The 27506-nt window shown below is 41.9% G+C and overlaps 2 protein-coding genes across 4 annotated transcripts in view; one reads left to right on the top strand and one right to left on the bottom strand.

Annotated features, from left to right (window-relative positions):
* LOC106805727 (cdc42 homolog) overlaps positions 1 to 10842 on the top strand; it is an 11280-nt gene extending 438 nt beyond the window's left edge. Inside the window, exons 1-5 of one of the 3 annotated variants that reach the window (XM_014807433.1) lie at positions 4450 to 4522; positions 5477 to 5615; positions 6348 to 6530; positions 7686 to 7883; positions 8366 to 10842. In XM_014807433.1, coding sequence (XP_014662919.1) covers positions 5511 to 5615; positions 6348 to 6530; positions 7686 to 7883; positions 8366 to 8455 — 576 coding nt within the window. In that variant the 5' untranslated portion in view covers positions 4450 to 4522; positions 5477 to 5510 and the 3' untranslated portion in view covers positions 8456 to 10842. Of the gene's footprint in view, positions 1 to 4449; positions 4561 to 5476; positions 5616 to 6347; positions 6531 to 7685; positions 7884 to 8365 lie in introns of those variants that run through there. The other 2 variants (XM_014807430.1, XM_014807429.1) reach the window with 2 other exon arrangements.
* Positions 10843 to 15346: 4504 nt separating this feature from the next.
* LOC106805711 (endothelin-converting enzyme 1-like) overlaps positions 15347 to 27506 on the bottom strand; it is a 34593-nt gene continuing 22433 nt past the window's right edge. Inside the window, exons 6-19 of the mRNA XM_014807414.1 lie at positions 26388 to 26576; positions 25396 to 25485; positions 23103 to 23239; positions 22637 to 22862; positions 21818 to 21916; positions 20732 to 20809; positions 18909 to 19012; positions 18651 to 18709; positions 17930 to 18049; positions 17258 to 17385; positions 16846 to 16911; positions 16537 to 16632; positions 16243 to 16319; positions 15347 to 15455 (exon numbers count right to left, since the gene is read on the bottom strand). Coding sequence (XP_014662900.1) covers positions 15347 to 15455; positions 16243 to 16319; positions 16537 to 16632; positions 16846 to 16911; positions 17258 to 17385; positions 17930 to 18049; positions 18651 to 18709; positions 18909 to 19012; positions 20732 to 20809; positions 21818 to 21916; positions 22637 to 22862; positions 23103 to 23239; positions 25396 to 25485; positions 26388 to 26576 — 1578 coding nt within the window. The remainder of the gene's footprint in view (positions 15456 to 16242; positions 16320 to 16536; positions 16633 to 16845; positions 16912 to 17257; positions 17386 to 17929; positions 18050 to 18650; positions 18710 to 18908; positions 19013 to 20731; positions 20810 to 21817; positions 21917 to 22636; positions 22863 to 23102; positions 23240 to 25395; positions 25486 to 26387; positions 26577 to 27506) is intronic.

Raw genomic sequence — 27506 nt, 5'->3', positions numbered from 1 at the left:
AAAACCGCATACGGCGAACGGACGTGTGATACAGATTTTATAGTGCACCGGAACATTGTTCGCACGCTGATGCTCGGCGGCCGTACGCATGCTAGCCGACTAGTGCAAGTACCGTAAACTGATACGTAAACGTGCTCGATTTGTACATGAAGTGGAACCACGTACGAATCACGCTACGCTCGTGATAATGAAGTAGGCTGTGTTGGGGGCCAACACTTATGTGGGGTCGGATCGCAGACTAAAACATGGCGAAAGGCAGACGGCACTACCGCATATTTACGGATATTGGCCAAACGACGATACCACCTAGTCGTCCGAACTTGAAGACATGTGGGTACCCGTCAATTAGCAACCCACGCAGTTTATTTACTTGTGCCTCAATACGAGAATTACCACCCAGCAGCATACATTCTATAGCTCATTAGTCGCTTATAAGCATCCCGCCGGGAAAAACAATTCTCTTTGCTAAACACCCGTAGCCACAACATGTGACGTCATCTTAACCGAATTCGAGGCTATTTATTGCTTGCCAAACCAGTTTAGCGTTTGGCGCCAGAATTACCTGATTTACGGATTTCAATTAGACATTTCTTAGTAATTAGCGCAGTGATATTGGACAAACTAATACGCGTTTGGCTATAAGGAATGCTACTTATTGGAACTACAGAAGGTGCAGTTACCTGTAGCTTCTTTCACTTGCATAATCAATGGCCTATTATGCCCTTTAATAGTCTCACACATCAGCAGTGTGCGTAATTTTTAATGTCGGAATAAACTGAACAATAAAGAATTAGAGATTTTTTGTACCAAATGCATGTAAAATGAATCACAAATATGCTCTTGTGAGTGGAATTTCAAGTGCGGTATCGGTTGGTGCACAGGCACTTGAAGCCGTTTCAATCAAAATATAAGTGCCCCTAACTAATACGAAAAGTTTATTTACTTACCAAATTTCTTAATGTATTCTATACTCTCTTTCCCTATTATTGCGACAGCTTTTCCTGATAATTCCGTCTAAATTCCTACGTGCAACGCTACCAAAATCCTACGCTGCAGCCACCATTGCTCTCGCGGCCTCCACTGTGCCGCAGCTCAGGTCACTTAATATATATTAGCTGTAACATATTAGAGTGTAATATTATAGTAACACAGTATACAGTATATAGTAATTAGTAACATAGTAATACAGTATAGTGTAACTATATAGTGTAACTATATATTATATTAGTGTAAGCGTGCAACAGTGGAGCCGCGAGAGCAATGGCGGCTGGCAGCGTAGGATTTTGGTAGCGTTGCACGTAGGATTTGGACGGAATTTACAGGAAACTGTAGGCAATAATAGGTGAAAGAGAGTATAGAAACATTAAGAATTTGGTAGTAAATAGATTTCGTATTTAGTTATCATTATATTTTATTGAAACGCTTCAAGTGCCTGTGGTCCTGTGCATCCGATATCGCAAGGGTCATACATTTGCATTGTCATACACGGTGCGTTTTGGACGTACGTCCTAGGTACGTCTAGGACGCATATATCGTGTAAATAGGCATTGAGTTGCCATCGGCTGCGAAATACTCAAACGATGGCTATCTCAGAAGCGATGAGTGACACGATTTAATTGCATGTGTGTTCCGAAGCTCTGCGACCGGTGCGTTTTTTTTTCACGGCGATGGATTACGCGTACGGATTAAATTTCGCATGCACAGACCGCATACAATACAAACTCACAGGCAGACACCACTCAACATCCACGCGCACGCACGCACGTAGGCCTATACGCACTGACGCACAGGCACACCCACAGACATGCGTTCATGAAAATATAGAGATGTATATTATACGCACCAAATTCTTAATGTTTCTATACTCTCTTTCACCTATTATTGCTGACAGTTTCCTGTCAATTCTGTCCAAATCATATGTGCAACCATATACAGTGCCAGCGACATTGCTCTGGCGGCTCCACTGTGACTGTTGCATGCTTACACTAGTATATATTATATAGCAGGTAGGAAAGCGGGATCGCAAAATTCGCTTGACTCTCGCTGGATCTCACACTTTCACAGCCCGAATACACATCCAACAGCTGCCATCTTTGTTTCTATGTCAAGACAAGTGTTCACTTGTTATAAAAACATACTGTCTCTGTTCGTAACCGAGCTGTGTCATGCGAAATCACACAAAGACTGACGAAATTCTCGCGTTCGCGAATCTTGCCCCATAATGCAAATGGCTGTCAGAATCAGGGCTATATATAGACTGGGACTCGCTCTCACCTCGATTACCCATCGAGTGACTAAGCTAAGCCGAGAGGTGGGAGCGAGTGCCAGTCTATGGACTATAGGCGGCGCGCAGGTGGCGCACTGCTTTCCAACTCCCGTACGAGCCTCGCCATTGGAACGTTGCAAAAACGTTGCAGCGTTGCGGCGCAAGAATGAGGTCACGAAGAGCGCCGGTAGGTGTTTCCTGATTCTGACAGCCATTTACATTACGGGGCAAGGTTCGCGAACGCGAGAATTTCGTCAGTCTTTGTGTGATTTTGCGTGACACAGCTCGGTTACGAACAGAGACAGTATGTTTTTCTAACAAGTGAACACTGTTCTTGACATAGAAACAAAGATGGCAGCTGTTGGATGTGTATACGTGCTGTGAAAGTGTGAAATCCAGCGAGTGTCAAACGAATTTTGCGATCCCGCTTTCCTACCTGCTATATATATTAGTGTAAGCGTGCAACAGTGGAGCCGCAAGAGCAATGGCGCTGGCAGCGTATATGGGTGCACGTAGGATTTGAACGGAATTGACAGGAAACTGTCGGCAATAATAGGTGAAAGAGAGTATAGAAACATTAAGAATTTGGTAGTAAATATATTTCGTATTTAGTTAGCATTATATTTTATTGAAACGCTTCAAGTGCCTGTGGGTTGGTGTTAGTGTTACTGTGTGCCAGTTACCGGTACTGTTACTGTTAGTGTTAGTGTTAGTGTTAGCGTTAACTCTGTTACTGACATTGTCAGATGTAGTGTGTTACTTAATTTTGTGCTTAAATTTAATGTTTTACAGTCTGAATTTGCCACCGAATTACTAAGTTAACTCTCCAATAAGTTGAACTCCACCACGTTACTGATGGCAAGTCAAGACTCAAGTGCTTTGGTTCAATGCATCATTCTGACATTTCATTGCATGATTGCCGTCACCCGGTGGCCCCGAAATTAGGCTGTCATCCACGGAAATACATGACCATGGCTGCCCTGCCTGTTTGTCTCAATGTCCTTCCCATCAATTAAATTATGAGTATGTAATTTATCCATCTTTTCCCCATGTAAAAAGTTGTTAAAAAATATGTGGCCTTGATAACCCTTCTTTGAAATTGAAGGAAATGTTTACCTTTGCCCACCACCCCTTTACTAGAGCCAACTTACTGTAGAGTAGTAGCCTGAGTAATTTCTGTATAAATGAATGATACCCACCCACGGCCACCTAAATTCCCCTTTGCACATTTTTTTCTTACACCATAACGTTCGACATTCCTTAAACGAATTGATTGATTGTCTGTTGGGTAATCAGTAGTCTAGTATTTAAGTTGGTTTGTAACGAAACTTCAGTACCGGACACTGACAGTTGATAGGTAGCCAAATGGGACTATGATATCATTTGTGCTACCACAAAATTACAAGTAAGCTGATCGTTAGTGGCCAGAACATACATTTTCCTTCAATTGTAACTATTGAAATATATCTGTCAAAAACCTGAATAATGTGATAATTAAGAAGATTTCATAACATTGTTTGATGTTCAGCATTTGTATACTATATATTTTCCAAGCATCTTAGAACACACTTTATTTGTTGTGTTAACTTGGGCAAATCATTGATAGCAGGCATCATATAATGTGTTCAATTTGGAGGCAACTTGAACTGTGTATTTGATAAACGATCCAGACTAATTGGAACAAGTACTCAAGCTAGTACCAGCTGTTAAAAACATCCGGGGATTATTTCGAGATTTATTTGTAGTAAAATTAATAAAAGATATCAATAATCATTTTGGGCCAATAAAAATTCTTACTCACCCAAAAGTAATTTTCGGCTTGGACTTTCATAGATGTCTTGTATCCAAAAACATTTATGTGATTTAAGTATTTAAAATGGTTCGTTTCTGTGATTGAGTTTATGTTAATTTCGTAATATGTAAGTTCATGCTTTTTACACATACACATTAATTTACAAGCAAAGTTAGCGCATGTATGTGCGTATATACATATCATATACGTGCACTCAATTTTAGGCACATGTCTAGAGATAGATACATGACCTTGTACATGGTACGTACTGTAAAAGGCGGGTTGCACACACACAAGATTAGAAATTTGTATCCCAACCGCCAAGATAAAAACGTTACTCTAGCTGTGTCCCAAAAGTGGTGATAGCAACTCATGGTCTGTAGATATACTGGTGTGTGGCAGGAACTGATCAGTGTCCTGCTTTGAGTGATGTTTCATGTGTAGTTGCAACACTGCTGCTGGCTGTGAGTGTATAAGAGTATATGGGTGTGTCAGGCTTTTAGTGAGTCAACTCGAGTTACTTGTAAACTTAATTAATGAGTGACACTGTGTGATGGTGATAGGCAATATGTTTTTAAACACTAGTTGATTTATTATCTTGTGTATTATGACTATTAGCATGAGCATATATATGGTATAGAAGCGTTCAAGTTAATATTAGAAATACTGTTAAAAGTGTTAATGCATTTAGCAAGAATATTTAGCCTGCCTATCTATCTTGGTGGTGAATTGGGTCGTACTAACTACTAATGCCATAAACATGTGGCCATGTGCTGAGCCTGAATATATATGTGTTACAATAATTTAAAAATAGAAGATGACTATAGGTCCACTTATATCTGGTATTGCCAGTGGTTACTAATATTGCATCATGTGTATACACACTCAGGGGTAGAAATTAACTTTTGAACAAGGGAGTCCAACGGATTCCCTACCCTCAAAAAGTGGGAGTCTGCAGCAAAATGAGGCAGTCCGCAGTCTGAGGTTCAAAATTAAAGCAATAACGCATGTGCATATTTTTAGGATTCATGCAGTTGTACGTCTGCCAAATTTTCTTTGGAAATTAGCTGAAAAAATACAGTTATTCAACGAGGCCGTGCTCCGGAACGAACTAGTTTGTATGGCAGAATTTTCAGGGAGTCACACGGACTCCTGCATATGTCAAAGCAGGGAGTCCGACAGTAAATCAGGGAGTATTTGACTCCGGACTCCCGTTAATTTTGCACCCTGCGCACTGTTCATAGGCCTCAACCCAAATAGGCTCTCAAGTATTTCTGTGTTTAGCAACAATCTTATGATGAAACTAAAGCCTGACAAACTAACTGCTTGCATATATGCATATATACATGTATGTGTGTGTGTGTGTGCGTGCGTGTGTACGTAAACTAAAAATCTTTGTCTTGTTTACAATTTCACAGGTTTGTGCTCTGGTGATATCTGCTGTCCACCAGTATGCAGACGATAAAGTGTGTAGTTGTGGGGGATGGAGCCGTTGGTAAAACGTGCCTGCTGATATCGTACACAACCAACAAATTCCCATCGGAGTACGTACCGACAGTAAGTACCCACAGTATTATCAGCTGATACCTTTTGTGCTAGAATTGTGAAAGATAAGCATCGCTGGGTCCATACATGATGCGAGAAATATTGTGAAAGGTTGATATCCCTGAATGCACAAGCTCTATTTGCCAGCTGCTAGCCATGCTGCTGGACCATTTTGGTGTGCGAGTTCGTTCGTTTCCAAACTGTGAAACAGGTATTCCTAGTGGTAAAAATTTAGTTATAGATAATTGTCATCGTTCATTCTCGAAACCCCAGGCACTGCTGGTGCACTCATCTATTGTAACAGCCTAAAGTTTATGATGTATATCATATATATATATATATTATGCACCACATTGTATTTTCTGTCACGGCCTTGAAAGGTAGAGAGACGCATTCGTTCTAGCTTAAGCATTAATGGTCCACTACATCATATATAGTCTGCGATGACGTTAGTATACCCCGGCTATATGACTCGGCATCTGTCTCATCGCCATGACTACGACATGCTGTTGGCTTCTTACTACTTCATCAGTTGGGATGACAGCAATGTTGGCGTGACACTGACAGCAGGAGTAATCATATCAACACGCAGGTGTTTGACAATTACGAATGGTGTCCGATAGTCCTTAATCTGGCCTTCGTAAGACGTTAAACCGGGAAACAAACGGTCAAGCGCTCAGCTGACAGTCAACTAATGTGACTGCGAGGCTGTCGTGTTAATGGCGTCGCGTTGACGTGCTGCAGGTGTTTGACAACTACGCGGTGACGGTGATGATCGGCGGAGAGCCGTACACGCTGGGTCTGTTTGACACGGCTGGACAGGAGGACTACGATCGGCTGCGCCCGCTCAGCTACCCGCAGACGGACGTCTTCCTCGTCTGCTTCTCCGTCGTGTCACCGTCGTCGTTCGAGAACGTCAAGGAGAAGGTAACTGTGGTGACGTGATGGATGTCAAGGCGTGTCAGACGTAGTCGCATGTAAGCCTCATCTGAACGAGCAAAGTTAACCTATGAGATATGCAGCTGCATACTACATGCATGTTTTATAGACACAGGTTACGTGAAACCACCTTCTCAAGGTAAACCAGATGTGAGTTATATGAACTCGGCAAGAAATAAAAAATGTGTCTATGTACGTGTACGTAATATAATATATATATATATATATAAATTATCACGAGCGTATTAAGAAGGAGAGCGTACACCGGTGAAATGCTGAAACCATGCTGCAGTATTAGTGGAATTAATAAATTTTGCCCGTTTTATTTTGACGATTCTTTGTGGTATTATTGATCAGCTGTCCTACCTTGCTAATATAAAACAAACTGCTGTCCTACGATGCTCTACGCTGAGATAATGAGCGGTGAAAATCTGGTATTTTTGCCGAAAACCCGACTCGGAGTATGTAGTGGTGCGACTGTCTCTCGTTCTGGCGATAGCTTTGGGAAACTCGCGTTTTCCGTCATTCGTTGACAATGAAATTTCTTTTCCTTCTACTATTTTTTCTCGCATTTCCAGTCATTGACGCAGCCATTACTCACAAAAACGTCTTGTTATTTATCCGCAATGGTGATGACCCGCCCCTTACGCTGGATGTATTAACGCTGTAGTAATAACGTATCGAGTCAGCGCTACACAGTGGTGACCGGAAGCAACATACAGTCCACAAAACGAGAGGCAGTCGCAGCCACTACGTATCTCGAGTCGGTTTTCGGTGAAAAGACCAGATTTTCACCGCTCATTATCTCAGCGTAGGGACATCGTAGGAAATTTTGATAATTCTTTGCTGTATTATTATTCAGCTGTCCTTCCTTGATAATGTAAAACCAACCGCTTGTAAAACTCGTAAAGTTTACTAATTTCACTGAAACTACAACATGGTTTTTGCATTTCACCATTGTACGCTCTCCTTCCTAATACGCTCTTGAAATTATATATATAATATATATATATATATATGTATGTAGATATGTGTGTGTGTGTGTGTGCGTGCGTGCGTGCGTGCGTGCGTGCGTGCGTGCGTGTCTGCGCGTGTGTGTGCGGTTCCTCTTTGCGCTCGTTGATGAATGCTTGGTGCTTTCAGTGGGTACCTGAGATCACTCATCACTGCCAGAAGACGCCGTTCCTGCTCGTCGGCACGCAGGTGGACCTGCGCGATGACCAGTCCGTGCTCGACAAGCTGGCGAAGAACAAGCAGAAGCCGATCGCGCTCGAGCAGGGCGAGAAGCTGTCCAAGGAGCTGCGTGCGGTGAAGTACGTCGAGTGCTCGGCTCTCACGCAGGTAGGTGGCAGCACCGTACGATGTCAGGTCTCGCTAACTGCTGCAGGTTGTTACGTTACGTCGTTGCTTTACTTGCCTCGCTCGGTGCATCTTATTTAGAGGTGTGTTTTGGGTAGGATGTAGCGTGCTATACGTTTTTGTTCCAACTGTCACAATCAGGAATACGGTAGCAAAAAAGCGTGCTAGGTTAGGTGAGTCTTTTGACCAGTCCTGGGGTTTGATGGCTACTACTCCATTAGTTGGTAGGTTTCTACGTACATTTGTGTATAATCACTATATATGAGTGTGTGGCCAATGTGTAGAAATGTTCGCTTAGCTTTATAAAACCAATGTCCGAATCTAGCAGGACATGCAAAAGGTAGCAAACTTGCTTCTTGACGCTGTAAACATATCCCTGTGCCATGTATGCCTAAACTTCTATTGCTAGGTGCCAATTGCTGGTTAATATTAGACTTTTCAATGTTCCTTCCTTGTTTTCACAGAAAGGACTAAAGAATGTATTTGATGAAGCCATACTTGCAGCACTCGAACCACCGGAACCCCCTAAGAAGAAAAAGTGCATCATCTTATAAACGAATGTGGCTCGTGCCAGTCGGCTGATTTTCTCTCTCAGTTATCGTTATGTGTCGTCTTCTTTTCGACTCAACCTTCCTCTTCTCTACAGTATTTGTCTTTAAAGGTTGAAGGTCGTAAGTCTATGTCAGTTGAAGGCGTTGATTTAGCCGTTCGCGTGTGGCTTAGACACTGGGTCGTGCAGAAACGTCGGTAAATTGAGGTGAAATAAATGTGATTGCTTACTTGCTGAGAGAGCAAGCAAGACCAATGTAAACGGTAAAATTTACGAGGACAAATGAAGCTCCGCTTGGTATCCTTGGTACCGTCTAAGCAAGTTTCACGTGCTTCCTGTCATTCAACCATTGTTAAAAGCAGACAAGAGCTTTAATGATCTCCAGTGATGATGCATCCAAGGCTGGTACCCGACCTATGCTTAATGACCCACGATGATTAAGCTAGGGTAGCATTGAGTGTTCAGATCCATACTTCGTGTCTGGCTTCGATTGGTTGCCGAATCACCTCTGGACTGCCATCATATACAATCTGTATACATGTGATTGCTTTGCTTGTGACGCACAAAGTGCCAGCCACACTGCCTCACCCATCCTTCTCTATTTCCAATCATTGTTTCCCATTTCCGTGACCAACGTCTACACACGCTGCTTTCCTTGGCTATGGCACTGCCTAGGAGGCCGTAAATTAGCCGAGAATGAGTGAAATGAACCGACAACCAACCATTCAACCCTTTACTATTGTTATTCAGATAAGAAGAGACTTTACCACCTTGTTGTGCTTATATGTCTAACGGCAGTAGTCTCCGCAGTGCGTTTCAACCAAACGTAAGTTAGGATAAGGTCCCGAGATGCGAATTATCTGTAAAAAGTAGGACCTGACCTAAAGTGACACTGAGAATGGTCCTGGCCTAGGATGACACTGAGAATGGTCCTGACCTAGGATGACACTGAAAATGGTCCTGGTCTAGGATGACACTGAGAATGGTCCTGACCTAGAATGACACTGAAAATGGTCCTGGCCTAGGATGACACTGAGAATGGTCCTGGCCTAGGGTGACACTGAAAATGGTCTTGACCTAGGGTGACACTGAGAATGGTCCTGACTTAGGATGACACTGAGAATGGCCCTCACCCAGGGTGACACTGAAAATGGTCCTGACCTAGGATGACACTGAGAATGGTCCTGGCCTAGAATGACACTGAGAATGGTCCTGGCCTAGGATGACAATGAGAATGACCCTGACCTAGGATGACACTGAGAATGGTCTTTGCCTAGTATGACACTGAGACTGGTCCTGACATAGGATGACACTGAGACTAGTCCTGACATAGGATGAGCCATGGCCTGCTTCAGCATCACTTATAAACCAGTCTCTTTTTGGTTGTCGTGGACCAACATGTCGCTGTCACTGTCAAGGTCTACTCTCCGTTTCTAGACCTACCTCAGTAGAAATGGTATAGGATTGGAAGATCATGAAGTTATGTGCGCGTGAAAGTTCGTCTACGTCTAGTGTTGTATGTTTAAACGTTATGTGCAAAGGTGTTTCTGTAAGAGCGCTGGTCTTTTGCATTATGGTGGTTTTGTTTCGATGCTCTGAATCTCAACGTTTTGTAACCATCGGAAATCTTTTAAACTGTGAGAGGTCAGTGTCCTCATTATGTTATTGAAATTAAGATGTAATATGGAATTGGGTGCGTGAGTGTATAGAAGATTGTAATTTCGAAGAAATGCTCCTTTCCGTTTTTATTTGTATATTCAGGACCAGTAAGTGTGCGTGATTCTGAAGCTAGTAGAATAATCTTTCCTACTATTCTTGATTAATGAAATACAATGTATAACTTTGTTTGCCGTGCACGTATAGGTAATGCTACACATAGCAAAGCGATAAAAGAAACTAACCATCTAAACACTGTAATCATGAGTGGAATTTCTTGCAATTCCATGCATTTCATCTTGCAATTCAATTTCTTGCATTTCAACTTGCAATTCAATTTCTTGCAACTCGGCTCGCTTGAAAATTCTTGCTTAAATCAGAAATGCTATTTCGTCGGCACGTGTTACTAACATGTGCGTGTTACTTTTTTAATCTACCATGCCTGCCTCAACTGAGCATACGTTCAGTATGCTGCAATGACAGAAAATCAATGTAGTATGTCAGGTTTTGCTTTTATTTAGAAACCACTTAAAACAGTTATTTAAGTTAGTAGAAAACGCAGATATTTCGCCTTTCTACAAAAATGTCAACATACGTGCGTGCTTTTCGATAGGATCTTTATGTTGATTTGCTATTCATGCAGCTTGATTGTGCAGATAAAGTGACTGTGATTGGAACAGCGTAAAATCGCATTTGTTTTAGATCATTGAATAAATTCAACGTTTTTTTATTAAACATATGTTGATACATTGGTTGTTGGTGTCTTGTTTGATCTGAATCGTGGCGATACTGTGTACAGTTTTTATTACAACCACATATGTGATGTAGTGAAATGTTAAGTTTAATCACTCAGTTAATGGGCCCACATCATCACCAGCAGAACAATCAATTCTATTGAGACGTCATATTAACTCGAATATCGACTACTGTTGTCGTAGCACGCTTAGACAATGCGTGACGTACATATTTGACCTGTTTTATTCTACTGAACAGACCGATTTGCACTTTCTTTCTCTTTCTCGCGTGCCTTTGCTTATTTGAATTACGTACTTTGTGCGTTACTTGCTTCTATGTAATGCTATCCCGTCCTAGCTAAGCTTATCCACCGTCTCCAGAAAACAATTCCGCTCGGTGGCGCTGCAGTCAGCTCGCGCAATCGTTTGATAAGGTGTTTCCAGTCACCAGTGCTGGTTCTAGTGCAAGTTCTAATTTTTAATATCGTAAAATATGTTCAGCTTTCGCGTCTACGGCGAAGCGACTCGTCCCCGTTTAGTAAAGGCGTGACTAAAATGTAGTGTTTGCAGGTGATCGTGATCGTGTAGATATATTACAGAAACAAAAATCTGTCTTGATTTCGTGTGATTTTTGTTCGTTTAAACCATTTCATGCGATAATGTAATTCGACGTCGTCAGTTTCCTTAATAAGAATTGCTACTAATTAATCCTAATTAGAACATACGAGGTTATTATTTTGTAATTGGTTTATAAACTTGCTGAATCATGGCTGTAGTTATCACGTATATGATCGCAATCGTTTCTATGAACGTGGCATGATACGAACATCGTGTCATATCTCGTTATTGGATGCCTACCACAACATTTAATATATATATATAATTTATTTGAAACGTTAATTTCTTAAAATCTGTTTGTCGTTTCATAAATCTTTGGGTGTGATAGTTTATTGTCACATTTAGTGACATTATCGCTCGGTGAGTCTGAGTTTCTTCTAGAATGTGCGACGAATCAAGGAACGTACCATTGATACCTTAAATTTGCACAGTGACCTATACTGTACTAAATGGAGGGTTATAAGTAATTCCTCGCGAACCACTTTTGTTTTTACAACATTCGAATGAAAGTGTTTTCGTTGCGCTCAGAATTGACGCATAACCACATTTTTATAAAAAGGAGAGACAGAATGTTGATTTTTTTGTTCTCGATTTTTAAATAAGAAGAGTCTATAGTGAGCATATATACAGAATTTGTTATTACAGTAGAAAATACATCCTTAATTTCCGTATATTAGTAATGCCGGTCAACTGTTGAAGAAAATGTGTAATACACAACGAAATATTTATTATAACACGGACAATAACACGTGTATAGCAGAGCAGGAGAGCACATAACCGTACAAAAATTCGATTGGATGTGTAATTGACAAAAATATGGCATGTACATTATAAGTCTTTCACTATAATATATGTCAATGCTACAGTCAGTATATATATATAGCATCGTACCTGCATTTCATCCTCGTATTAATAAAGAGTAACAATAACACCAGCGCGAATGTCACATATTTAACGTTATTACACATATGACTATGTTACTTGTCTACCACACGCACGTACACACGCTCACACACACGCGCGCGCGCGCGCATATATATATATATATCAACAATATACCACAAAGAGTTCTACTTCTAATTAAGTTCATCAATATAGAGCCTACATATTTTAACATAAGTTTATTTCTAAAACGCGCCTAAAGGCTCAAATCACACCTATAGTTGCGATTAAAAGATATGTGTATATTATACATAGGGCCTACGTATATATATTTACTTAAACATATAACATATAACATAATGACGCTTCTGTAATATTAGACAAGTAGCTGACATTTTTTTAGCAAGATTGGATTGATTAAATATTATTGCACAGATGGCTTGACTGAACAGCAATTTATTTCTATTGCACACGTTTCTAGCACGTGTAAAGAGCATGGTCCTATGGAAGGCGCACTTGTGTAGCGAAATTTCTGGTTAGATAAACTACGTCACTTCTCAGCACTAACATGTATCTTATATTTCTCACATGCCACTTTATCACTAGCAATTGTGTTTATTGATCACTAATATTCTAACGAGGTACTGGGAAGGTGATTATTATATTATATAAGTTGGTAAATTACGAGAGACGATAGCCAGAAACCGCACGAATTCCATTCTAACCACGCGATTGAACGTACGTATTGCATTTGTTATTCGCTATTCAATTCGGCGTAATAAAAAAATTTCCTGCCAATGTATTTGAGATATCCGAAAATATCTATAACTTCGGAAAGACGTGTTCCCTGTACATGTATCGTGTAAAATGACATCTACCAGTTGTTGATATCTCATACCTACATATATCGGTAAGCAATTTAAAACTGTTGTGTTGACCAATTCTCGCTTTTGTGTGAATGGTTTAAGCCTAAAGCGCAATAATTCATATATATCAACATAAGATATGGACAATCAACAAGTATATAGCTACCGTGCTAAAATGCAATTCAAAACTCACAGTCAGTACGGTCAGTTCGCGAACGCACGATACGTAACAGATTATAGACTTCAATAATTTAAAATGCTTATGATTACACTGACATTCAGATTAAGACAACAGAGTCTGCTTTTATAACCAGACATAAAAGAGCGCCCGTTCGAGGTCGCTAATTTTATATAAATTGTTATATATATATATATATATATATATATATATATATATATATATATATATATATATATATATATATATATATATATACGTCGTAGAATAACAGCGGACAGACCCACACCCTATTCGCAACATGATGCACATCGAAACAGAAGGTACGAAAAGTATAAGATTCAGTCGCGTGAACGTGATGTTCAAAACTTGACGAGCTTTTCATTCACCGTGCACGTCGCGCCGCGATATATATATATATTTGAAAATTCTTTAACGACACGACTACATTCACGTACAATACTTACATACCACTCAATTAACAATAATAGCAGTGAATGGTTCAACGACATTAATACGAACGTATTTCTCGGATTTTTAAACAGAATTCGCCTTCCTCGACCATCCTGTTGACAGATGCATCTACAATTACAAATTACGGCAAGAGACTAAAATCGTACGCGCACAATCGTATCCCCGAGTTGACTGGAACTCGCTGTCTGTTATTTCACCTTTCTGGTGTGCCTGACGCGCGAGGCGTTGTGACTCGTTCGCTATCTATAATCATCATGAAAATACTAGATCCGATCACTTACTGGCCTTCGTAAATTTTAACATGCAGGTCTGAATAGACATATATACACATTCACGCTCGCTTTCGCTCGCTTTCGCTCGCTTTCGCTCGCTTTCGCTCGCTTTCTCTCTCTCTCTCTCTCTCTCTCTCTCTCTCTCTCTCGCGCGCGCGCAAACCACGCGCACACGCGCACGCACAAAGAAATACATAAAGAGTGAGAGGGGGAGAGCGAGAGAAAGAGGGGGAAAGAAAAGAGAGACTGAGAGAGAAGCAGAGAAGAAAGCGTGAAAGCGGAGAGAGACAGACAGAGAGTGAGAGAGAGAGAGAGAGAGAGAGAGAGAGAGAGAGAGAGAGAGAGAGAGAGAGAGCGAGAGTTACATGCGCGCGCACACACTCGCACACGCACCCAGTATTGGGGAAATCAATTGATGTTATTAATTATTATATTTTCAATTATCTATAATCTTAATATTAGGTTAATACGAGAAGCAGCATCGATTATGTGCCTCCTAGATTAACTCGTTGCTTTTCCTTACTCTCAGCGCATTTGTAGAATGCGAGATGAGAAACCAGGAGAGGCGAGGTCAGTATAACGCTTGTACCAAAAGGTCCCTAGTGAAAATATTGTGGGGAGCTATCACGATGGTGTCTCCGTCGCAATTTACACATACATCGGATGCACACACACACACACACACACACACACACACACACACACACACACACACACACACACACACACACACACACACACACACACACACACACACACACATGTTGTTGTTTACGTATCCGAGTACGGTGACCATCTCTGCTGTGGTTAGAGCGGTATTCTAAGCAGCCATAGACGGATAATGCTAGCGCTCGCACGTAAATCTTCTTCTTCTCTTAACTTGTTCTTCGTGTGACGATGCGTCGGCATCGTCGAGCTATACTGGACAACATAACTAGGCAACATAAGCTGGACAACATAACTAAGCAACATAAGCTGGGCACATAACTAGGCAACATAAACTGGGCAACATAAGCTACGGTGCACTTCCCACTTCACAGTGTTTATATGCGTCCAAATCCGGATCCTTAACCTCGACAGCTATCATCGACCGGCCAAGGCGCGTAGTAAAGAGCGCGCTGTGGATTAACGAGAGCAGGGGCCTGAAAGGAAAGATTACAGGCGCGCACGGATAGATAGAGGTCGTTGATATGAGAAATCCGTGTAAATCTCAAATCACGTGGTCACCCACACCTCGCATTTCTCCTCTGGATTCATGAATGTTCCGAGAGCGCAATTGTAGAGTTCGGAAAATTCCTTCGAGTTGGTTAAGCTGCCTATGACACTGAGAACCAATAGAGGAATCATTCATGGGTGCCTTCGACATACTACTCATCTATTTAGCTATCTATCTTATCTTATCTTATTTTATTTTATCGTATCTATCTATATATCTATCTATCTATTATGTCTATCTAATCTATCTATCTATCTATCTATCTATCTAGTCTATCTAGTCTAATCTATCTATCTTATCTATCGTATCTATCCTATCTATCTATCTATCTATCATCCTTTATCTATTTATCTATATATCTATCTATCTATATATCTATCTATCTATATATATACTATATAGTATATATATACTTTATATACATAATATAGTGTAGTCTAGTCATCATGGCATATGGCGCCCGGGTACGTGCGTGCGTTTGCACGTGTGTGCACTACTGTTGTGTTATTAGCTCTCACAGCATGTATATCAATATTTCACATACTCATTTAAATTACCATTAATGCTACCAGCTACCCCTGGATGTAGCTACTAGTTATTTACACACGCGCATAACGTGTAGAATATAATCATATTCGTGAAACATCATGCATGTCAGCCTTTGCGCATAGAAACATGATAGAAGCGCATTGTAATCGGACTCAGAGTAGTCAATCGATCCATGTATTTTATTTATATTATAGACGGACAAATTGAAACCCATGAACCACAAGTGTACGTCGTAATCACGTCGAAAGCTGTTTATAATGATGGCGAGTAGGAGAATATTATAAATTTTAATGATATAATATCTATTACGATGTAATCAGGACTATAATGAGGAAGGAGTATCTACCGGTATTCGCCTGGGCTGTGGACGTCGGCTTTTATCGCCTCTTCAAACCCTTCTTTGCTTCTCATTTCGCAAAACAACTGAAAAAACATTAGGTGTTCCCATTTCAAACGGCAGCGGAAAAAAAGTAATGGCACTTGTAAATCTGTATTCGTGATATTCGTTATTATCGTTATAAATCTCGTTAAATTTAAGATGCAAGTAATTTGTGTGCATTCGTGCGTGCGCGTGTGTGCGCGCGTATCTGTGTGCGGGCGCGCGCACGTGCGCATATGTGTGTTCTCCGTAGATTCTCACCTGCGCGTAGTTGAGGAAGAACAGCTGGTTCGGGCTGAGGTCGAGTCCTGGTAGACGACTCTCTTCGCTATTTGAACCTATCTGTTGACGATATGCCTGCGGATGTTTTCGAATATAAAGTCGAAATCTCGTCGCCGAATATATACGTTGAAATATCGAACATCGCGTGCGGATATAACATCGCGTAGAAGACGACGACGGTCAACGTACCTTTCCGCGTAGTCTGATTATGAACGCTATTTATCCGTCTTTTCGTCTCGAGAAAGATATAAATTTGTATGGATGTCCAATCCGCTTTGAACAACTCACCCAGAATGCCTGCTTGAGTGCACCGTTGTCGGCAATGTTTTCACCCAAAGTGTAATTCCCGTTGAGCTACAAAACACGCGAAGACGTCAAAGTAAGAAAGATTCACAGACCGATGAAATACCCACTTATACGTAAAAATTGATAACTGCATTATAATGGGAATTGTGAGTAACGTTGAACTACGTGACATCGATATGTTTACCAATAAAAGAAGCTGTATAACATGATTAAAAATGATGGGGACCACAGTAAGAAAATTGACAATAACAACCGAAGGAGCGCAAAGCTAATGAAGATCTATGGCGATTGAAATTCTGGCGTTACGCAAAGATGCTTTAGTTATGTCAGTCGACCAGAGGAAACGAGTGACGATAAAGAGAACCCCCTATAACAATTAACTATGAATACTAACACTGCCAACGTCTTCGATATTGTATTCCGAATATTGATCAATGATGCATTTTGCTTTCTCGTTGAATGCTTCAATATCTTGTTCTGGCCACCATTCTGTCAGGTTTCCGTTTTTGTCATACTTCCTACCTATTACAAAATCGAGTAAGTGTTTAAGACCATTTCCACCACAACTGCTATTGGTGTCGCCTATATAACTTTGTGCAGTGTAGTGCTTACGATATTATATGCTACTCGATAGTTTCTAGTTCAAAGTTTGCACACGCTAAGCCTGGCTTTTAAATGATGGACGGCAACTATATTTATAGCTGCTTGGCGTAATCGCCATATAACAACGACGCTATAACATTGTCGTATACACTGTTTTTGCAAAGCGGTTTCTCACCGTGAACGAGTATTACGAAACCTCCAAATTCAAACTATATAATTATGTAACTGATCAGGTATGGGAAACACAACTGAGCTGCTTGGCGTGATTATGCGAGGTATACATAAGCTACACCGTTAAAATATATAGCTAAAATATTACAAATTAATATTACAATAGACATTCTTATTATAAGCCATATTATCGTGATATTATTATGATTACTGTCACAATTAAAGCGAGTGAGATTTCCATCGGTATAGCATAGCATACGTCTTTGGTATCGGATTAGCAATATAAGATCACCTGAGTCATCGAAACCGTGTGTTATCTCATGCCCGATAACAATTCCTATGCCACTATAGTTGATGTACTTAGGTGCGTACCAGTTGTAGAAGGGCGGTTGAAGAATGCCAGCGAGGAACACTGATGACAACATAGTCAGAAATTAACCGTACGCACCAGCCAATGTGCCTGTGCCTGTGAACTTAACGCGTGCATGATTGTGAACGAGCGTGAATGCGTGTGTGAATGTATCTGTGTGTGTATGCGCGCGTGCGTGTGCGTAGGTCCGTGGTCGCCCGCGAGCGCGTGTGTACATATGCGTGCGCGCGTGTGCGTGCGCACATGTGCGTGCGCACATGTGCGTGCGTCAGTGAATGCGTACTTCAGTGTGTGTATGGGGGAGGGTGATTGCATTTGTGAACGTATCAGCATATGAGTGTGTACGCATGTCTGTGTGTGCGCGAGTTGCGTATTCGTGTATGTTGGTATGCGAAAGGCAGATGTGTATACCGTCAGCAGGAATCATATATAACCCCTATAATGATAAATTCAATCATCTATGACTATAACGACCCGTGTGTGTACTACGTGAAATTAAATATACCGTGTCTAAATTCCACGAAATGTCACAACCCGCGTTAGTACAAAATAAATGACAATAATTATTCATCAAAATAAAACACAAATTATCAATCTTTTTTAATGAATGAATGAGGGAGATGTCGCGCTTTTGGGTACTTACCTATTTGGTTCCACATGCTATAGTAGTAAGCATTCGGGTGGATTATTGGAGAGATGCCCCTGCAACATTAACAACCGTATTTTAATGATATAGTATGGCTTCGCTGCGTGCGTAAAACCATGTTATTACATGCGCACATAATTTGTAAGAATAATAACTTTCATTAGACGTAATTTGTTTTCAAAATCACGATCTGCTTTAGTTATATTCGGATTTATAGTATACATATCCGTTTGTCTTTAAATATCTGACACTCACTTGTTTCTATCCACTGGGTTACGTAATTGACTAAACTCTTCTTTGGCAAGAAATCGCTCCAAATTGAGAGCATTGCCGAAAAACGTGTCCTCCGCTACGTGAAGCTGCAATTAACACGATAGATTCTAATTAATACACGCGTGTACGCCGGAATATCAAATACCAGACTAGATTGCTGCCCTCCTAGGCATAGCCTATACTTATATCGTAGCTTGATTTATTGTCGCTGCATTAGAGAAAAAGCGATGCCCTGCAGAATTGTAACCGCAGTGCAAGCTGCTATATTGATCGGGAAGTGATTGGACTCGCATGCTGAAGCCTATTTTGCATAATGGGGACTTGTGTCGTATACGCAACCAAGTGTCGCATATCATTAACAGCAGCACGTTATAATATATCAGTTAAGATGGTTCAGTATACAAAGTAAAGAACGGCGTAAGCGAATATTGTTAGCGGTAGCGAAGCCCCGAGTTCACTCTGAGAAGCCATCTTTGAGAAGCAAATGCATATTCGGTTACTCCGTTAACGCTTTTGCTAGATATCGCATCCGCATGACAAGATAGAATTACTCTCATTACCATCCGTTGCCGGCTCTCGTATAACCTGATTTACCTGATTTACTTGATTCCACCCCTCACCTGCCTCACCTGTAGGTTTGGAGTGAATCGAAGAGTAAGAAAACTACGTTCTTGGAAAGCTTACCGACGTTCGTGCGTGAAGCCTGCTAGCTAGACTCGTTTGTCTCTGTCACACAACACTTCAGAGAGGTCTAGCAGACCGCAATTGCGAAATCAGGTGCACTAACTCGATAACGTGGTCAGACGGTGTTCCGTTCTAGTCTGCCTCTTAGCAGAACACACATTTCCTCCTTGTCAATTTTGCTCAGTCAATGAGGAATTAATTGTCGTTTTCTAGGGGCGCGTTCAGCTCTAGCCACTTCTCTAGAGAGCACTCGACAATGAAACGCAACGTAGATTATACACACTGTGTGCACAGCACCGCCTGCAGAGCCACGCAGTGCCCTGGGAAAATAAAGAGACGAGAGAGACAGAGAGAGAAAGAGAGAGAGAGAGACTGACACAGACGAACAGAGACACACAGACAAACACGTGCACGCACGTACGCACGCGTATACACACGCGCGCGCAGAGAGAGCGGGGAGAGAGACACACAGACGGGCAGACACAGAGACAGAGCGAGTGACAGACAGGGGCAAAGAGATGAACAGAGAGAGAAAAAGAGAGAGAGAGCGAGACAGAAAGAGAAAGAGAGAGAGAGAGAGAGAAAGAGAAAGAGAGAGAGAGAGAAAGAGAGAGAGAGAGAGAGAGAGAGAGAGAGAGAGAGAGAGAGATAAATGCGTATTGCGGGTGAACCATGCCCTCGAACGCAATTAACCCAGATCGATCGCCTATCAATATCAAACGATGCCCATTTGACATGATAACTTCGTCATCAGTCTGCGTGTATACATGCATGTATACCGCGCGTGCGCTGTACCAACATGTTCTGCTTGCATCTATGACAAATACGACATATGCATATACGCTCTCCTACGATACTATTTGTCATAGGAAGATTTTTCTTATGACAAATATTGGCGAGTCAAATTCGTTTCGCTTTGCAGCTGAAATTCACTGCTTGCGTTCATAATAGCGCTCCTAAACTCCTATGATGCGCACAACACATGCAACAATATTTGTCATAGGAAGAATCTTTCTATGACAAATAGTTTCATAGGAGAGCGTATATGCGTATGTCGTATTTGTCATAGATGCTAACAGAACAGGCTGGCTGTGCGGTAGGCGCGGTAGCTAGGCACTCACCCAAGTGTACATTTGTCCCAGGCGCTCAGAATCCATCACCTCGTCAGGATAGCCAATCAACTTCTCTATTGCGCGTGCCTGCAGGACACGACACAAGCGTCATGAGAAACACGCGAGGCGAGGCGGGCCAAAACAAGACGTTTAGTGAACGAACTTTTAGTAACGTTATCAGGCGGTGGTTCGTACGCCCGCTCGCGTCTCATCTGGTTTGCGCAGTTTTTCCCAGACTATTTCCTTTTCGCCGGGCCTGGCCTTAATCACATTTTTTTGAATTTGTTGTAAATTTAAAAAGAAATGCGTAAAACGTGAGTGATAACAGCACTATATTCTCAAGTATGTATCTTTCCGGTATGTACTTCTCAAGATATAGTCAATATATATGTATAGTTCTCAAGAGTATATTTGGAAAATATTTCTGCATAAAATTGAGTTTAGATTAGGTAAACCTACAAAGCAAACGACGATTTGTCTCTTTTGTGCGTACCAAAGCTACTCACTATACAATCAGTGTATGCTGTGGAAAATACGTAAAATCACGAGTGTATTTGCAAAGAACGAAACGGGAAAATATAGGCATGAACAAAATCGCATAATTCTATTTTCACAGCTAGCATCATAACAGGCGAGGTAGTCCCTTTAACAGATAATAACTTAAAATGCTAGCATCAAGAGAGGCGAGAGTCCTTCTAACAGCTAATAGATTACACTGCAGAACGTAATGATATTTCATGTCTTTAACGATGAAATAGTATCAGGGAGATTAGGGCCGGATCTAGCTTTCAGGAGACGGGGGGGGGGGTGATATTTGAGTGAAAGAGTGACGCAGGCAAGCGGTGCTAGGGTGGCCCCTAATTAGTGAATAATAATATGGTTTATCTATATTAATAATCTATTAATAATCTATTATTATTCACTCCTGATAACATTAGTCAGTGGCTGAGCGGGAGGGGGAGGGTGCACCCCCCCCCCCAACCCCTTCTAGATCCGCCACTGGAGATGTTCGAATGCACGTATAACTGATACCTTGTCACATTATATGTTGTAAGTACCCATGAATGCCCTTTGAAGGTTTCGTTTAGTACTCGCCTTTTCTTCGCTAGCAACCTTTGTTTCCTCATCAGCCCAGTCCAGGTTGTGCAAAAAGTGTAGAAACGCCTCTACTATTGTGTTGATGATATCAGTTACCTGTTTTTTTAAATAGTAAGATTCACCATATCTTTGTAAAAAAATAAAGAACTCTCTGCAATATTTGATTCTATGAAGACAACTGTCCCCGCTATACGTTTAATAACATTATTCGATGAGAAGAAGCAAGTAAATTGCAATAGTATTTTTTAAAGTGCACAATAATTTTGTACTTTCAATAATTCACGCGTGGAATTACATTATTATTGTTATTATTATTATTATTATTATTATTATTATTATTATTATTATTATTATTATTGTTTCCGAAGTGGATCACGACATTAGCCGGTGGCTTCTGGGTTGGCCGTGTCCCAACCTGAGACATAGGGATTAAATCCAGAATTTTTATTATTGTTATTATACGTAGTAGTAGTAGTAGTAGTAGTAGTAGTAGTAGTAGTAGTAGTAGTAGTAGTAGTAGTAGCAGCAGCAGAAAGCAGCCGCAGCAGGCAGCAGCAGCAGTAGTAGTATAGTAGTAGTAGTAGTAGTAGTAGTAGTAGTGTAGTAGTAGTAGTAGAGTATCGTAGTAGTAGTATAGTAGTAGTTAGGAGGTAAGTACTAGTAGTAGTAGAGTAGTAGTAGTAGTAGTAGTAGTAGTAGTAGTAGTAGTAGTCGTCGTCTTCGTCGTCGTCATCGTCGTCGTCGTTGTCGTAGTGATGGTATTCTTATTATCATCATCATCGTCATCTTATATCTAGTGTTTATATATTTACATACATGACCCTTGGCTTCCATGTGGAAATGTTCCCTGATATACATGGAGCCGACAGCCATGTCCATCATTCGGACCACGTTGAACACGCACTCACGCCACCTGGGCCGAGATTTCGAATCTGTCTTGTATAAGGTATCGTAGAACACGTAATGGAGGTCGTGAAAGCGCTGATCAAGGCGAATAATCGTATTCTCGACAAATCGCCAGATGATGTAGTTAGCCATTGTTCTGAAAGATTAAGGAATGCACCTGCGGCTTGCTGCGTCTCGTCCAGGGCATTGTGCAGCCCATAAACGGTTATGTGTTAACAATGCCCTACAGACCTCCAAGCTTAGCGCAAATACGGGCACTCGCATACGCAGGCGTGCACGGATGTACGCACAATGAACTAACGCACGTAAATATGCTCCGCAGGGCGAGAGCGCATACAGGCGCGCCCGCGGTCATCTAGTCCCAATATTGAATTACCTTTTCGGAGTGTTTAGCACCAACTGGCCAATCTCCATCATGAACTCAACGGATTTCACAATAAGTTCCTCGTCTTCAGTGATTACGATTTCTGGTGATATCTCAAATATGTGTTCAAACAACCGTAACCAATGAATCTGCGAACAAATCATGGAACCATGTATAATATCGCCACCTCCTGTCAACTGGCGAGAATTAAGGACTATAAAAATATTGGGTGCAAAACCGAGACAGAAATATTTCCGACAAAGTGAATCGCAACCAGCCATGATGTCATTTCGAGCTTACAAAGACTATTTTATATATAATATAATATATATAATAAGCTCTATATCTCTATATCTATCGCCGTTGCTTCCATGCGACTCGAACCCCTCAAGTGTTGTGACCTTATCCTTACAACCTGGACTGATGAAAGCACATCACCCATTACCAACAAGACAGCTTGTAACGTAAGCGAATATTATCGACTACAACATATATAAAATTATTAACGCGCGCGCGTGCGTGCGTGCGTGTGTGCGTGCGTATATGTCTGTGTGCGTGCGTATATGTCTGTGTGCGTGCGTGTGTTTATGTGCGCGCTTGCGTGCTGTGGTGAGTGGGGTTGATATTAACCGCCATTCGTGACAACACCAACTTCGCCAGACGAAAAAACGCGAGGAAAATTATTTGAGACGCTTCTCGGCTTACATCCGGGCACCAGCACAATGGCGTCGCCGCAGCGCACGAGAGATGCATGCAGGCAGCAGCGCACCGTGACAATCGGCCCCTCGCCGCGCGCCGCAACGCGCAGAACAGAGCCGCGCTCGTTTACAGACTGACAGTCGCCTGGTAGATAAATCTCCGATGAGCTTCATTAACTTTACAATTGCGTCAATCGCTCGTGATCGCGCCAGCTCTGGCTCCTCGGGCGCGTGTCGGGCGCTCATGCAGCCACTCGCGTCCCATTGGCATGTAACTTCACGAAACAAATCAAGGCGGGCAAACTAAGCGCTTCGACGCCAAAATGCCTCACTAGTATCGCGCGAAAATTTTTGCCGCTCCGTGGCCTGGACGCTAAATTGTTGTTTCTGTCGGATATTAACGCTATTGGCTTTGTGTGGAACCCAGAATTACACTGAATAGATCCAGATTCGAAGCCCCGCGAAGCTGTGTAAATTGCGCACGATGATATCGCTGCCCTGGGAAAAAATAAAGCCGAGACGTAATGAGCAGGGGCAAGTAGCTAGTGCGTGTGTGTAGTCTGACACTGCATGTGCGTCGTCACTGCTAGGGCGCTAACGATTTGACGCGTTACTTGCGCGGCACATGTCAGGCTTTGCACGCGAACACGCACACGCACACAAACATCCGCGCACGCGCACGTAAACGCGCACGCGCATGCGCACAAACATGCATATGCACGACGTGAGCACGCACGCAAGTATATATACGTAGAACGTCAATTTCACAAGCTGTAGCTCACCTATATCGGGTTACTGCAATAAATGCAAATAAGATCATCTTTCGATGAAATCCGAATGCGTTTTATTTGATCGCAAGCAGAATTAAAGGAACGAGCTAGCCCGATGAATAGCGACAAAAAATTACCTAGCTATTATGTCCTGCTAACGATATTAAAGTTTTCATGTCATGTGAAGTTAATTTCAGTACATTTTATTGCAACCAGCACCGTCTCTTAGTGCCAAATGATAGTATGAGAAGCGGATAAGCTAAAAAAAAACATGTTCTTTTAAGAACACCACTGTCTCATTATGTGGTTAACAGGATGAATGTCGTACCAAAATTGTTGTAAAATCATGTTCGTCTCGGCATAAAAGCATTGTTAGCCGCCAGAGTGCTTCTATCATATGATGGCGCTACATTTTGCAAGCATGCAGTGACCTATGGAGGCAGAGTCGGTTGCCTTGGTGGCGGTGTTTCTTTGTTGTAAACGCATATATGTTTTGCAACGGAATAAGCAACTAATAATGCGAAATAACATCACATGGTTCCTCATCAACAAATTAGCCATATTTCGTAATAGGTGACGATATTTGTGGGATCTTGTGAGGCGAAGATTTTAACACTAGACCAGACTAGTCACACATCGAGCGCTCAAAGTACTCCCGCAAGGACGGTGAAAATCAAGCGCAGGCGAGAAACGACGTGGCGAAACATGAGAATCACTATTGGGGTTTCTTTAATCTAATATATAGCGTGTACACTATACAGGTTCAGCACATGTGTTCATACACATCACGAAATCGACGTAGCACGTGTATTCATTAGAGCTATAATGGGGGTTCACCTGTGGAACGAGTTCTTGTAGCTCTGCTATCGTCAACTTATTGTATCGCTCCTCCTCTTTGCCTCGCATTTCCATCCAGGGCAGCGTAAGCTGTAAATACAGAGACCCCTTTAGAGCACTTACTAGTTTTTATCCAACCAGTCTAGAACATAACTGGATTATCCTGTCACACACCGAAGATTATTCTTCCTCCCAGCGCCGCAAAGACGTATAAAAGCATCGCTGTATAATAAAAAATTAATATATAAAAGTATGCTCGCTGTGCCACACTGTGCGTAACTAGTTAAATTCGACAATGACTTTTACACTTGAAAAGCCCTTTGGTCTTCGGCGGATCTTGCTAATTTGATAATTAGCGAATGTTGTGCATTGCGCGATGATGCTCGTGTGTACTTTCAACATCGGTAGGAAGCTGAATTGCTGACTTCGCCCACCCCAAGTGCGTAGTCAGAACCCCCGGGGACTTGATCCCAGCTGGTGGCTCTAGTAGTACTTCTGAACGTCATAATATAATTCTCTCTCTCTCTTTCGCTTTTTTCCCCATCTTTATATATATATATATATATATATATATATATATATATAGATAGATAGATAGATAGATAGATTAGAGGTAAAAACATAACGGGCACCATGAAAATACAGATGAAAATATATAAATAGAATAAAATAGAATGAGGTGTCAATGTTTTCTTTTCTCTCTTTCTGTTGTTATCACTCTCTCTCTCTCCCCTCCTGCTCTCTATCTCTCCTCTCTCTCTCTCTCTCTCTCTCTCTCTCTCTCTTTCTCTCTCTCTCTTTTTCTCGCTCTCTCTCTCTTTCGCTCTCGCGGCCTTGCTCTCATTCTCTCTCTTTTCTCTCTCTCTCTCTCTCTTCTCTCTCTCTCTCTCTACTCTCTCATATTATATATATATATATATAAATTATATATATTCTAATGTTTCTCTAATTAATTCATTTGTGACAATATTCTCGCCATCTGTGATACTAACGTTTGCGATTTCCTTCTCCAGCTCTAGCACGGCCAGCATCTCGTCCCACACGCGGTCGTGGTCGTCTCCGCCGAGCAGCATCACCGTGTCCACCATGAACCTGTGGTAGGCCTCCATGTAGCCGACGTACTCCGCGTTGCTGTCGTTCAGGTACAGGTCACGCCGCAGCGTGAGCATCGCCTGGTCGACCTGTTCGTGAGAAGACGCGTTGTCACTGATGAGCGGCGAGCATCGCAGACTACGGTCCCGCGCGTGACACGGGCCGATGTGACGCGAGGCGATATACGAGAAGATATTAAGCAATGCGACGTTTTATTGCAAAATTGGGTGTGCTTGGTAGATGGGTGGCACTTTCAGGCACCATCTAGTGGAACTTCGGCCAGAATCCGAAACAAATTCGTGCGAATCTAGCATTGACTCGTAACGCTAACAAAACGTTCGTTCGATAGTAGAAACGAACGCATCGATAGCTCTGTCTTGCGCTATCATACCGCATCGACACGGTCTACGCTAGCAATGACAATAGTGTGTTTACATTTAAATGCTTTAGTTCGAGCATGATTCAAAGCGCACTTCTGATATTTGTCGGTGGTTCCTCAGTGCCTAAATGGGCGTCGATTGTAATTGCATCATGCTGAAGCGAATTCTGCAATTCTGCATGCACTCATGTGACTGCCACGAAAATCATAGAATTATACTTGACGTGCCTACGTGAAAGAGATATTTAGTGCAGTCTATTACCCGCCCTATGCGACGCATGCTATCGCCCGCTAACACGCGCATTACGAAAATAATCTCTTTGCGTCGTTAAATCTTCAGTCCACTCTTTCCGAGATCCACACCCCGACAATGAACTCGACGCTCACAGCTAAGTGCTGTCTCATGATTCCGCGCCATGCTTGATCACGTGCGCCAGGCTTGTCGTTTGCGTTCGTCATTGTCGCGACGGCTCGCGAGCCCGGCGACAGGTAACGCGACACCGCGAATGATCGCGCGTCTGCGAGCTACGCTGCTAGCGATTTACCTTGCTTCTCTGTTAGCGATATGCACTAGTTGGCGGTATTCTCACAGACGGCTGCGTTGCATCACGTTACATCGCATGTGTCGTTTTTATTATAT

Source organism: Priapulus caudatus, unplaced genomic scaffold, assembly GCF_000485595.1.
Source record: "Priapulus caudatus unplaced genomic scaffold, Priapulus_caudatus-5.0.1 Scaffold125, whole genome shotgun sequence".
Taxonomy (NCBI): Eukaryota; Metazoa; Priapulida; class Priapulimorpha; order Priapulimorphida; family Priapulidae; genus Priapulus; species Priapulus caudatus.
Note: the sequence above shows the minus strand (reverse complement) of the source record. Positions and strands in the feature narration are given on the sequence as shown.